General features: G+C 38.0%; 1 protein-coding gene across 1 annotated transcript in view; it reads left to right on the top strand.

Annotated features, from left to right (window-relative positions):
• GLUD1 (glutamate dehydrogenase 1) overlaps nt 1-13,811 on the top strand; it is a 31,196-nt gene extending 17,385 nt beyond the window's left edge. Inside the window, exons 6-13 of the mRNA XM_059820847.1 lie at nt 3,789-3,968; nt 5,653-5,790; nt 6,736-6,873; nt 6,987-7,067; nt 7,945-8,068; nt 9,334-9,425; nt 11,745-11,807; nt 12,446-13,811. Coding sequence (XP_059676830.1) covers nt 3,789-3,968; nt 5,653-5,790; nt 6,736-6,873; nt 6,987-7,067; nt 7,945-8,068; nt 9,334-9,425; nt 11,745-11,807; nt 12,446-12,565 — 936 coding nt within the window. The 3' untranslated portion in view covers nt 12,566-13,811. The remainder of the gene's footprint in view (nt 1-3,788; nt 3,969-5,652; nt 5,791-6,735; nt 6,874-6,986; nt 7,068-7,944; nt 8,069-9,333; nt 9,426-11,744; nt 11,808-12,445) is intronic.
• Nucleotides 13,812-14,090: the final 279 nt, after the last annotated feature.

Raw genomic sequence — 14,090 nt, 5'->3', positions numbered from 1 at the left:
TGTCTGATGCCTTTAACAATAGGAGGAGGGGATGGCACAGGTTCTTCTAGATCTGAAATACAGTCTAAGGTATCATATGGAGGGGGGGGGAAGGAATGCTTGAGTAATAGGCTGTGGCATACTGATTAGCTGAGTTAAATCACTTTTACACAGAGCTGTCTGTTAGGTAGGGATATAGATTCATCGAATCATTTAGGTTGGAAAAGACCTTTAAGATCAAGTCCAACCGTAAACCTAACCCTGCCAAGTCTAAACCATGTCCCTAAGCGCCTCATCCACAACATGTCTCTTAAATACCTCCAGGGATGGTGACTCAACCACTTCCCTGGGCAGCCTGTTCCAATGTCTGACAACCCTTTTGGTGAAGAAATTTTTCCTAATATCCAGTCTAAACCTCCCCCCTGAGGCAACTTGAGGCCATTTCCTCTTGTCCTGTTGCTAGTCACTTGGGAGAAGAGGCCAACACCCACCTCTCTGCAACCCCCTTTCAGGTAGTTGTAGAGAGCGATGAGGTCTCCCCTCAGCCTCCTCTTCTCCAGACTGAACAACCCCAGCTCCCTCAGCCGCTCCTCATCAGACTTGTGCTCCAGACCCCTCACCAGCTTCGTCGCCCTTCTCTGGACACACTCCAGCACCTCAATGTCCTTCTTGTAGGGAGGGGCCCAAAACTGAACACAGTATTCAAGGTATCAGTGTAAAACATTACTTGCTTTTTGTCATTCACGTATGTAAATTTTTTATTTAGAACTTTAAACCTGATAAAAATCCCAAATTATGACTTCGAAAAGACTTCAGTATGCAGAGTGGCAACTTGCTCCCTCAGTCATAACTTAAAATTCTAACATTTAAGAAAACTACTGCCTCAAAGCATTTTAAATTTTAACATTTAAATCATTGCACTAAAATGCATATTTCACTGTGGTACAACAGTGTCGCTATATTATGACTGACACAGAATGCCTACTGCACATGACCTGCTTTAAGATTTGCTGTATTTGTTAATAGCTTACATACAGTTCTATACAAAAACTTCAGGTTTTTTAATAGGTGGAAAACTAAACACTGATACAGGAGAAGATTTTTAAATGGCTGAAGTTCTTTCCACTTTGTCATCTCAGCTTGTTGTGTAGTCCTACACATACACACGCTTCAGTGACAAAAGAAAACAGACCAACAACTACTGAGGATAAAAACACAATTTGAATTATGCTACAACAGCTTCTTTTATTTCTAGGCCCTCTCTGCATGGCAGTATCTTATTCTTGAAGAATAAAAAACCTGAGAGGATTTAGGTACATAATTGAAATAAGGAAAAAAATTAAATCAGTTGACTGAATTTTGCTGGGTTGGTTGTTTGTAGGTGGAAGAGAGAACAGTAGCCATAGTGGAACTTACGAGCTATTGTGGAGAATGACCAGGTATAGAGAAGGAAGGTGGGAACTCTGGCAAGGCTGCAAAAAGTGGAATAACCTAGCAAAACCAGTTTGTAGAGGAAGATGTTTCAGATAACTATCTGTTTGAGACACCAAGAACAAAAATAAAGGTGATTAAGGAACTGCCAAATACATAAAAGCGACCATGGGGGAAAGAGGGAAGGGAACCAAGAGGAGAAAATGACTGAAACTAGCCATAATTCAGAAAACAGATGGAAGCTATGCGAGGGACTACATTCAATTGAGTGGAAAGATAACTCTTCAGTGAGAAATCTGCAGAACTGATGAGTCAGTGTGGTTGCACACAGATGTGTTCAGGGGGCTTGGAGTGGAAAGGAAAAGCCAAATAACAGATACAGATAGGGGAAGTCTGCTCGAAACCTAACATACAGAGCCAGGAAGCTGGAGAGACAAGGACAATATTATCGCAGCGTGGAAAGGGGTTAAGAAACAAGCAAAAGCTCAGTGTCTGAACTTTGCCAGCTAAGTTCATAGACTATTATTACTAATATAGGAGTTTTTAATGCTAGCCATAAGCCATTTTACAAGCTTCTCCTTAAAAGCCCTAGTCTCTCTTTTTGTCCCAAGGTGTGTTAAACATTTTTTTGATTGACTTAAAACGAGAGTTTTTAGGACTTTGACATTGACTGTGGTTTGTATATGTGACTTCAAGAAGACCCGGACCTGCCCCCTCTCCTCATGCTCTGTTTTCTTGCCAAACCATGCAAGTCTTTAATAACTACCATGTTAACTGTTGCAGAAAATCCATCTTGAGTTGCTGGATCACTGAATTATATATGGCTAAAGTTTTTGATTAAATTAATCCTTTCCACTTTTCTGTACTTCCTGACACATCCAGCTGACTTTTGGAACACGTGAAGGGACTTCAATAAATACATTCTTATGTCTGGTGGGAGGCTGTATTTCTTCAAGTAGTTATAAAACATACATCCTCCTTTGCATGAAGGCTAAAATGTAGTTTCAATCTGAAACAGAATGAAAACCTAAAAATACATCAAAATGCCAGGCCCAGTTGTTCCTAGCAAAACACTGCCACAGATCTTGTTTATAGTCGATATGCCACCAGAGGGAGCATACAGCTTAATGAGAGCAATGCAGCTATATTTCGGGAAACTGAATTAGGAATTTTGTGGCAAGACCAGCATCACTTTTATTGCTTTTAAAGAGGGGTTATCTTTGGCTTTATAAGGTTAACTCACTATAATTTTCAAATAATTAATAGTTTTCATTTCCATTATGGCTCTAGTCATCTGCCATTCTGCCTCCACTTACTTTTGTCTGTTCCTTTCCTTCCTCTCACCAAGCATCTTGCACTCACGCCACAGGCATGCAAATGCATTTGGCACAAGTGATGGAGAGGAGGGAGCCTCCCAGTGAATATGTGGCTGGTGGAATAGAAACCCATCCGGCTGCTGGCAGACTCATTTCAGTGGATTCCCTTTCATCCCTACTCTTTCACTTGTGTTGGATGCCAAGCCACTGTGTGACCTGTGCTCCCAGGCTGTGGGAGCATGGGAACCAGTGGTGACAGAAGAGGGACACCCAAACAGTGTCTAGTTTAGAAGAAGTTTTTTCAAGTTATTAATTTCAATTTGAAAAAATAACTCTGGTTTTAAATAGTCTATTTTATCTTGGCTAGCTGTCTACCAGATGGAAAATTTAATTTTATTACTACCAAATTAATGATAGAGGCTTGATTGTATATATTGCTTTTCTGAATAAAAGTAGTAAATACTTAGCTAACTTCTCCCATATGACCTTTGTACTGTAGATTTGCCTCTGAGATGAACAACAGGAAAGTATTAGGCCTGTATTGTTGTTTCAGAATAACTGAATTTGGTGAAAAGGAACACTAAGCACTGTTTAAAGATGATTAAAAACCAGTCGAGGATATGTCTGAGCCCTTTAAAAGATTAAAACATCAAGAATGATGATGGAAATTATGGCTGTAATAAGAGCTAATTTTCAGAAACATATCCCTCAAAACTTTTTGATTTGTCAAAGGTCTGCTTCTTGCTAACAATGCAACATGGATGTCACCATAATTAATTAGCCACAGACTGAAGTTAACATATGCACTTAAATACAACAAAAAATTACAGAGCATGACCAATATTGCATTATGCAACTTTCGCGACATCTACTAGAGTACTTCTGAGAAGGTGTTCACATAAACTCAGGAAGGAAATAATCTTTACAAACTAAATGTATATAAACTATATCATGTCCTGACTCATAGGATTCCTGTTTTCCCTTATCTCTAAAGTGTACAAAACTTCTTGTTCCAGGTGTTTGATTAATTCCATAGCTCACAAGTCCTTCACTGTTTTGCAGGATATTAACGCACACGCATGTGTAACTGGTAAACCCATCAGCCAGGGTGGGATCCATGGACGTATATCTGCAACTGGTCGTGGGCTTTTCCATGGAATTGAAAATTTCATCAATGAAGCATCATATATGAGTATATTAGGAATGACTCCTGGATTCGGGGATAAAACATTTGCTGTTCAGGTACCTTCTTTGCTTCAACTGCAGGGAAAAAGTAGTAAACAAACTTCCAGTAGAGCTGCTTTTAAAAAGGGCTGTAGCAGTAAATCCTGTTAGGGTTTTATGATTTCCAGGTTAACCTTTACTCTCAAACTTCAGAAACACTTTTCAAGCAACATAGGTGCCCTTTATTTTGGACTGTTTTATAAAAACTGAACTTTCGATGGCACTCTACAGGCACAAAGCCGAATTTCCAGTCTTTATAAACTTAGGCTACAAAGAAAAAAGTTAAATACTATTACAGGAGTTCTTTAAACTAAGGTATTGCATACTTTTCAATGAGCTGTGACACTGTTTCTGCCTAAAATTTGTTGCACTGTTGTGTAATAAAAAAATTTAGATAGAGAAGGAGTTGGGGGTTATGTTCTTGTTCCGGTATGGAATGAGCAGTTGGAAAGATAGAAAACAATACCTTATCCTGAATTTCTAGGGTTGAATGTACATTTTTGGTTTTCATGAGACTTTAGGATTTATGTAGTTGAATTTTGAAGGGGTTTGATATTCAGTTATAATGCATTATCGTTCTTAAAATTTCAAAGAAATAATTTGTTCTGTTCAGCTTTGAACAGTATGTTAAATGGAGGATTTGACGGATTGCTTTGTTTTGTTGTTTTTAGTACCAATGCACTGGTTGTTAGAAATAGCAGAGTAATTGTAACCTCCAAGTTGTCCTCTAGTTAACCAGTGGGCTGAAACAAACCTCTCTGCCCTGCACGGACCCAGCAGCACACTCATCTCCCTGCACTTTGGCATTTTCATGCCTGGCAGAGGGCTAACCAACAGGCACTTAAGCATAACTTAGAGTGAAAATAAGGCCATAAGAATAGCTGAAGATTTTTCTAGGAAAACGAGGATACATCGCAAAGAAACCTAATGCATGACAAACTGTTGTATCGAAGTTTGCTTCTAATATGTAAACAAAAATCCTAAATATAATTGGAGCTATGTTATACAGGAATTTAATATTCAGCTTTTTTCCAGCATAGAATCTTGCTACAAACTTTTGACATGGATCATGTGACTTTTTAGTCTGCCGTGTGCGTTCCTTTACTTCCAGAATGTTGAATAATGGCCTGGAGTTAGGTTTTCTACATGAGTAAGGATGTAAAAAGTTCTAATTAAATACAAGATTATCTAAATTTAAATTTAGGCAATCTGTTTTGTATAGAGCCACTTTAGAAATGTATTAGACATAGCTTCCTACTAGTTTGTATGTTTTAATGTGAAAAATTAATTTCTTGGCCTGCAAATGTTACTCAAACCTTTGAATAGTCATACAAAAATCCATGAATCCCTCTAAGACAGTGCCATTTATAAAACAGATACGCCTAATATTCCTATGTTGATAAATACCATCGGTTTGACGCTTTCTTAGTAGCATTAATGCTTCCCTCCTGTATTTCCAGTATACAAAATTTAGCACAACTGTACATTGCTGGCTACAATGCATTATTTCTACAATGGTATTCAGACCAGAATAGCAATGCATGTAGATTTCTTCCATCTTTCCTATACACATCATCCAATGCCAAGTTATGCCAATAGATGAAGAGCTGTTTAAAGCTATTCAAAGCTACGTAAGCCTTAGCAGTAATCATCATTTTCACTGAAGGGTTAACTACTTTTCCCTTTCTCTTTCCACCTGCAGGGATTTGGTAATGTGGGCTTGCATTCTATGAGATACTTGCATCGTTTTGGAGCAAAGTGCGTTGCTGTTGGAGAGTTTAATGGTTCTATCTGGAATCCTGATGGGATTGACCCAAAGGAACTAGAAGATTACAAATTGGTATGAAACTTAGCTGAGCAGAAATAGTTTCATTTTTGTCAGCTTTGCAAGCACATAGGAGGACTGTAGCTGGTGTTAATTTGTGATTTTTAAATCATGCTGCAATTAGTGCTTATAAAATCGTTTAGGAATGTTGATTCTTCTGGCTTTATGCCCAGCATGAATGCAGGTGGTTAACACTAACTGATCTTGTGGCTTTGGCTGTCTCTTTGGTTTATATGTTCTTTTTTTAACCTTTGACCCGACTCTCAGAAAAATGGCAAGGGCTTGCATGTGTGCAGGCCAATTGCTTTGGTTTCAGAATTGGAGTCCGTTATTATTTTGCCTTTCTTCTGGCTAAGCTAGGAAGGATGTATCAAGAAACCAGAGCAAGGAGGTTCCTAAAGGATTCCTCATTGAGAAGCATATGGACATTTAAGACTTCAAAGTGCACTTTTGCTGCTTCTTACTTATTGGATGTTTCTGAAAAAATGAAAGCCTGTCTGGCAGTGCAACTTGTATATGTAGTTTATAATGAAAACTGGATATAGTCTTTTCATTTCAGTTTCCAAGTGAAGCAGTCTTGAGGGGACAGTTCAGAGGCACTAAAATACAATTTCCCACTTACTCTTTCTAAGGGGCTTAAGTGATGTTTCTTCTTTTACACAGGGAGCTTTTGAATGTCATTATCACCCCTTTCTCAAAAGAATGAAATACTCCAGAGCCCAAATGGTGTCTTTGGCCAGAGGGCAGTCACGCCTCAGTCATGGCAACTTGGACTGTTATCCAAGCTTTGTAGCTTGCTTTTTATGCCTAGCCTAAGTAAAGATAGGAATTGTGTTATATGCTGTCTTTCTAGTACTGTTGCTTCTCCCGTCTTTCTTTTTTGAAAGTTAGAAGAAGGGAAGGAAGTCAAACAAGTACACACACACACTAAAAACACCCTGGTTTGTTTCCTTCAAACAGCAACATGGGACAATCATGGGCTTCCCTAAAGCACAGACACTTGAGGGCAGTATTCTGGAAACAGACTGCGACATTCTCATCCCTGCTGCCAGCGAGAAGCAGTTGACTAAGGCCAACGCTCACAAGGTTAAAGCAAAAGTAAGTTGGAGAGTTCAAATGCAAATGAAAAGTGAAGAAAGCCTGTTTAAATACTAGTATTCAATAATTAGCATGGATGGAAACTAACATCTACCTGCTGTGGTTCCTTTCAGATTATTGCTGAAGGTGCCAATGGGCCTACGACTCCCGAAGCTGACAAAATCTTCTTGGAGCGGAATATCATGGTTATCCCTGTAAGGTTCTATTATGACCTTTGATTTTCATTACAAGGATAATATTTCTGTAAATTATAGCAAAGACATTATTTATTGAAGGTTTTTATTAATAGCCATTCATTCTTCTAAAGTGGTTTTTAAGAACTGATGTCAGGGAAATGGGTGTCAGTGCTGCTTAAGATTGGTAGCAATTACTTAAAGATCTCACGACAACTGTAAATGACCAAAGATAACTATTACATCAAGGCTACATATTCAGAAAAGAGAACCATCCACAATTAGTTCTTAAATCTGTAGTTTTGCATTTTGGAGTATTAGCTGGCATTTGCTCAATTAAATAGTCCACTAAGCAAAGGAAGAAGGCAGAGTAAATAAATACACTGGCTAATTTGTTTGTAAACATTGTGTCTCTGGGTGATGTTCTGACAGAACTGTGTATCATAGATTGTGTAGCATAAATGTTGCCTACAGTGATAATTTGAAAGTATAAGACCTATGCAGGTATAATGATATCCTATTCCCAGAGAAAGGGTGTCCTGATCAAGTGATACTGCTAGAAAGAGTGGCTGATCTTCAGCCTTTACTCACTGAGATAGCCTAAGAACACGTCAACTTTCTTGATTAAAAACTTGTGCTAAAATAAAACAAAGTGGTCAGTCAAGCACACCTGAACTTCACGTTTCTAAAGTCAAGTCCTCTTCTAAATCAGTAGAAGTAATCCCTGGACTGCAGAAGAGGATAAATGTTGTCATCTAAGAATAACAACCGGATTGTCTTCTGTACTGCAGTTCAAACTAATACTTTGTACATAACACTTCCACTTGCTTTTCCTTTATACAATAGAGCTGTCTTTGTCACATGGTCACAATACAAGACATTTACTATTTCTGTGCAGGATCTTTACCTGAACGCTGGTGGTGTAACAGTGTCCTATTTTGAGTGGCTGAAAAACTTGAACCACGTCAGCTATGGCCGCTTGACTTTTAAATATGAAAGGGATTCAAACTATCACTTGCTCAGTAAGTGTTCAGTTCTGCTTTCACTGTTTAATTGATAGATTGGCCTAGCAAGCACCAAATGTGGGACAAAACTATTTTAAATTCACCTTAATTTCCCACAAATCTATTATTGCTGCATGCTGAAGAGTAGGAAAGATTTGATAGGTTAACTGACTTGCAACTTTAATGGCTTAACTGAAAAAGTATGCATTTAACTTACCTTTTAATTCCTAAAGTGATGCTTTCCTCAGTTTTTTGAAAATACGGAACTCAAACCACTTATGTGAAATATTTATTACCTAATAAACATCTTTCAGCTGTACACTTGGTATTTGAGAAGTATTCAAAGTTCAAGTGGGTAACATTGTTCTGCATGTGCAACAATAGAGGATTTCTATAAAGGGCAATAATCTAATTGGTACAGGTGCTGTAAAAATCTACTTATGGCCTACAGCTCCACTTAGGGCCGTTCTGTGCTTCCCAGTTTCTGGGCCAGAATAACAATTACATGGAGAGAGGAAGCTTAATGGGAGAAGAACTGCAGGATATTGCTCCATTTTAAACAATACTCTGTAGAAAATGTGAGAATCTCAGGACATTGGACTTGACAAAACATACATCTGAATGTTTTTCAATGTAACCTTTTCTCATAAATGATGCCTTTCAAAGTATTTCCAAAGTGGTTGAGGGTTACGGCAATTCTAATTTAAATCCCTTTCTTAACTTCAAGATTGTGCCATCTCAAATACTCTGGGATGTTGTTTAGGAAAGCTTGCTAATTAAATTACAAGAATTAAGGTGAAGTAAGCGTCAATTCAAAATACTGGAACACTTCTCATATCTTAAGGAAAAAAACTAAAATTCCACATTGGGCTTTTTTCTTAGCACGTAGTGTGCATGCAAAGTGCAATAGGAGATAATTGATTGCTTTAACTTCAGGAAATACTTTGTCTAATGCTATCTATCAAGTTAGGAAAGTTAATCCATGTTGCTCTATCAACTTTAAGAGTTTAGCAAAGTGGGATCAGTAAATCTACATTTGCTTGCCATATGACTACTATAGCAATATTGCTGCTAATACTGGAGGCATTCATCTATAAAAACAGATAAATCAACATCTTTCCCTTCCCTTAGAAAACAAAAATAAGATGACTCCCTTTGCCCCCAGCCCCTATAGTCTGCATTTTATGCCACTGAATGCTGAAAGTCCTGGCATCAGCTCCTTTGTTAGGGAGCACATTCCTTTCCTTGTCAGTTACCTTGCCTCTGCTTTTTTTCCTTTCTAGTGTCTGTCCAGGAAAGCTTAGAGAGAAAATTTGGGAAACATGGTGGAACTATTCCAGTTGTGCCTACAGCAGAATTTCAAGATAGGATATCGGTAAGTAGTTGCTGTTGGGGTTTTTTTACTGTTACTATAGCTGTATTCTGATACTGTAACTGCAATCTAAATTTTACCATTGTAGCTATTATGGAGCGTTTTGCCCCAAGCAAGGCGTTAGTCAGTTAGCCTGATGGCCAAACAAAGCAAGCAAATGATCTGAACTGCTTAGGAATACTGGAAGTAAGCTGTTTTTTCTTTCTTTTACTTCAGCCCATGAAAAATACTTCCAATATTGTTAAAAAGCTATAGTTTTAATACAGATGCATTTTGTATTTGTAACTAGTGTTAGGTTGCATGTTGCCATTCATGTAGTGGAGTTTTTCAGAGCAACAGGCTATCTCCATTGTCTAGGGTTTTTTTAACCTTTTACATTTTAGACAATGTGAGGTTTTTTTTACCAGGGAGGGTGCAGGGAATGACTCTTTTTGCAGGCCGGTAAGGAAAACTTAAAAACCTGTGGTTTTTCCTGATGCTTTTGTTTGCTTTGAAATACTTGATATTTCTGCTGGCTAACCTGATAAATACATAGATTCTATAATTTCTTTGAACCCTAGCTATCAAAGCCTATGGAGGTTTCGTAGTGGGAAATACTGCGTCAAACATTACCAGAATTTGTTCTGGAGATCTTGTTGATAATAGTTTGCCCAGATCTCCAAAAAACTTTCAACAAGGTCCCATACCACAGACAGTTTGGTACTCTGTTTCTGTAATATAGACAAGAGCTGACTGAAAAACTGTGGAATGTTCTTCTAAGACTGAATTAATGAGCAAGGAAATGTCAGGTAAAAGTCATTATCTAATGCATAGCAATACATGGTGGGTAAATTTTCATATAAAATGATAGGTTGTGAGCTCATCTATTTGCATTCAAATGGAAGATCTGGAGGTAATGACAAAATATAAGCTTAGAAATCCATAGCAATCAAAAAGCAAATCCAGTGTTAGAGATTGTTCTGAAGGGAAAATAATAAGACTGACTAATGACACCACAATATAAACCCAGAGTGTGTCTGCCTTCTGAATACTGTGTGCAGGTAAGGTCTCTGTATCTTAAAACACTGTAGATGTGGAGAAAGTGCAGAGAAAGACCACAAGAATAATCAAAGATATGGAAGCTTCTCATATGTGGAACAACGAACTAACCTAGGTCCTATTGGCCTGAAATAGTCCTGGGGTGGAGACGGTAATCTATAGAATGAGTGGTGTGAAAATGGATGGGTAAGGATAGATTGTTTGCTGGAAGGAACGGTGAAGAAGAATGAGGTGCTGTCAAACAAAAGCAGCGGAGTAAGGAGTAGAGTGAAGAATGGGGATGGTTCCTAGCACAGCAGACAGTTAAGATGTGGAATACCCTGCCGAGGGATGTATGGAAGTTAAAAAGGGTTGGTCGGTTTGTTTTTTAACACGTGTTCAGGAGGAGATGGGACAAATGATTGGGGGAAACAATCCAGTGAGTTGTGAAAAACATTAAACCATGCTTCCTCAGGAAGAAATTGAGGGAAATGCATGTAAACTTGGGCCACTGTCAGATGACAGAAATAGACTTTAGCCTGATCCAGTATGATGCTAGCATTTTCATAAATGTTAGGCTGAATGAATAGCATGGTAGATAGGTTCTGTGCCTTAAAGTGATTTCTATGATCTCTTAAACACAAGCCATAGAAAACTGGCCTAGTAATTTCTACATCCAGCCCAAACTGGTATTTGAGGAAAAGCATGTATTTTGTGAAGACAGGTCTTGAATTACTAGTAAGTTACAACAGTCAGGATGATGGAACATTGAAGCTGATAGCCTTAATCAGAATGACTGAGTATCTTAAATTATTTATTGTTCCATGTATTTAAATTTTAATGGGAACAAAGTTGTTATGGAGGTGCTCAGGGCTAATACAGTGTTGAGTATGTGAACTGGGGATCCATGCCCTTCCTAAACCCTGATGGTCTTCAAAACAATGGGAAGTAGTTTCTATAGGTTATTAACTCTGGGGAGCTTTTTTGTTTAACATTTACTGTGTGTTTTGAAGGCTGAAAACAGTAGTTACAACATCAATAAAAAATGTTAGCATCATTCATCTAGAAGCTAGGCATATAAAAGACTCCAGTGCTTACATCTGAGGTTTTAGAATTGAATTAACCACAATTAGCTCTTCAAGTAACACAGTAAAGGTGATTTGGTTTCTTACACCAGTCATTAGAAGAAAATGAGTGAGCAAGCTTCAGATATTATGGGAATCCAACCTGTCGTTGTCTCTAATATATGACTACTACCTTTTTGTCTTTCGAATTAAACCCTGATTTTATTTCCTGTTGTTGCAGGGTGCGTCTGAGAAAGACATTGTCCACTCTGGGTTGGCTTATACGATGGAGCGTTCTGCCCGGGTAAATATTGTATTAGTAAATGTACTTATAGGAAAAAGAACTTATGTGGCTTTGCGACAGTTTTTGAATGTGTGGTGCGGAATTTCTTTGCAATTAAAGGAGTAGATAAACAGTTCATGATAATGGAAGTCACTGTGAGTATGAGGTATTTCTGCTCTATGGCCAACTTTAACTGAGTATAGTAAACATTAGACACTAATACATGAAATCAGGAAGCATTTTCTAGTGGAAGCTGTAGTAATTAGAAACTTTTTAGTTGTCCTCTTGTACCTGACTAATCTGGGACATGTACTTAAGAGTGCTTTGCCATCAGCAGTTTTAGATTAATCCCTTTATGCAGTATTTTTAATTAGTGGGGCAAAGACTACTTGAGAACATCAAGCCTCTCCCTGTATCTGAGGTACATCTGGATCCAAGACCTGAAAAGAGGCAATATAGTAATCTGGGAAAGATTTTCCTCCCTTTCAGATCTCAGCTGTAAAGGGAAACAAGAAACTTTAGGCTTGATCCTCAATGGATCTGAGCTCTGATACCAATCTAGCAGCTCTTACACTCCTAACTTAGATCCTCTAAGCAAAATCTAGTGTAGTTCCTATGGAGAAACTTGCAGAAATCACATGCAACCTTTTCTGTTTCAGCAAATCATGCGTACTGCCATGAAGTACAACCTGGGTCTGGACCTGAGAACAGCTGCCTATGTCAATGCAATTGAGAAAGTCTTCAAAGTGTACAATGAGGCTGGCCTGACCTTTACATAAATAGGCCTTTATCGCTCCTTGTTGTATCCCATCCCTCCCGCCGTTAACATACCCTCTTCTTGAAAAAGCTTATCACAAGTTTACATATAACCACAAAATTTTCTTTTCTTCTGACATTATAGTGGATTCTATTCTCAGTTAGTTTCAGTCCAAACTAGTCTTTTTTTACAATAAAAATCCATGGATTAGGAAATTGTATACAAATATGTATCTGAAAGATAACAGTTCATCTGCACTTGTGGGGGCCATTCTGGGTATTTCGCCTACAAAACAAAATGGTACATTTTATGTATGAAAGAGTGGTCTTGCCACCTGAGCCACTTCTCAGACTTCAGATCAGATACTGTACTAGATGAGCACTTAGCTCATTATTACTTCATGCACTTTTGTTTAATGATGTAATTTTGGCTTTGGCACTTTCAGTAAGGCCTTGTATGATCAATGCTGTGGCATTGTCAGAGGAAGAATGGGCCTCCAGCAGGGATTAACTTTGATAGGAGTCTAATTTTTATTTGTAGTAAAGCTTCAGGCCTGATTCTCTTTAGGCAATGTTTTTTCTTTATCTGTGCTGCTGTTACAGGACTGCCTTTTATTGCTTGTTCAAGTTAGCTTCACTATTACCATGAAGTATGTAGAGGTGACAGACTGATATTTTTATAAGCTGAAACTATTGAGCAACTCTAGTTATGTTTTTAATCAAGTACCTACATAACTATTCTGACTATAGGTTGCTTCCTTTTTTTAAAAAAAGGGATAGTCTGAATTTGGTAAGCAATCATACTTAAGTTTTTTGAAATTCTTTTTCAGTCTTGTCTTTTCAGAGGCTTTCTGAAAATTAGATACTGCCTCAGTGAACAGCTAAAGTGAAACTGAACCCAGAAATCATTGGCCAAACTACAGAGGAGCTAGAATACTGCTGTAAACTTAATCCACTGTCTTAACACACACACACTGCCTTTTTTTTTTGTCATCAGGAGGTCTTGAAAGTTTTGCACATATTAGAGTACAACAAAATGGACCTCAACACAATATTGGATCAAGCACAGTTTTTAAAGTATAAGGCTTTTGTCCAGTGGAGTCCCCTTGAAGTGCCAGATGTTATTTATGTAATGAATATGAATGGTTTTTTAAAAGACAACTAGCCCCTCCCAGAAACTCATGGTTTTTTTTCTAACTACTTTGTAACTGCATGACATAACCTGGAGAGAAGAGCAGTTATTAAAAAAAGTTGACCTTTCCAAACCTACTATGCTGGTGTATTACTGTTTTCTATTTCATTCAATAGCTTTCCATAGTTACAATCAGTCTGTGAATCTTCACAGCACGCTCGTTTATTCATTATGTGCCTACTGATAAAATGCTGTCTCTGAGTTATCCTATGGGGCTCGTTAATACAGATCTCTGTCTCTTGAACCTGCCTGTCAGTGAGACTTTAAGTTGGGTATATTTGGTAAATCATTTCAGGTCTTTACTGTGTCCTCTCAAATTTGTGTGAAGAACTATTCTAGTAGTTAGCATGGAGCAA

This window comes from Gavia stellata, chromosome 9, assembly GCF_030936135.1.
Source record: "Gavia stellata isolate bGavSte3 chromosome 9, bGavSte3.hap2, whole genome shotgun sequence".
NCBI classification, from domain to species: Eukaryota; Metazoa; Chordata; class Aves; order Gaviiformes; family Gaviidae; genus Gavia; species Gavia stellata.
The sequence above is the reverse complement of the archived record's forward strand: the minus strand, read 5'-3'. Positions and strand labels throughout refer to the sequence as shown.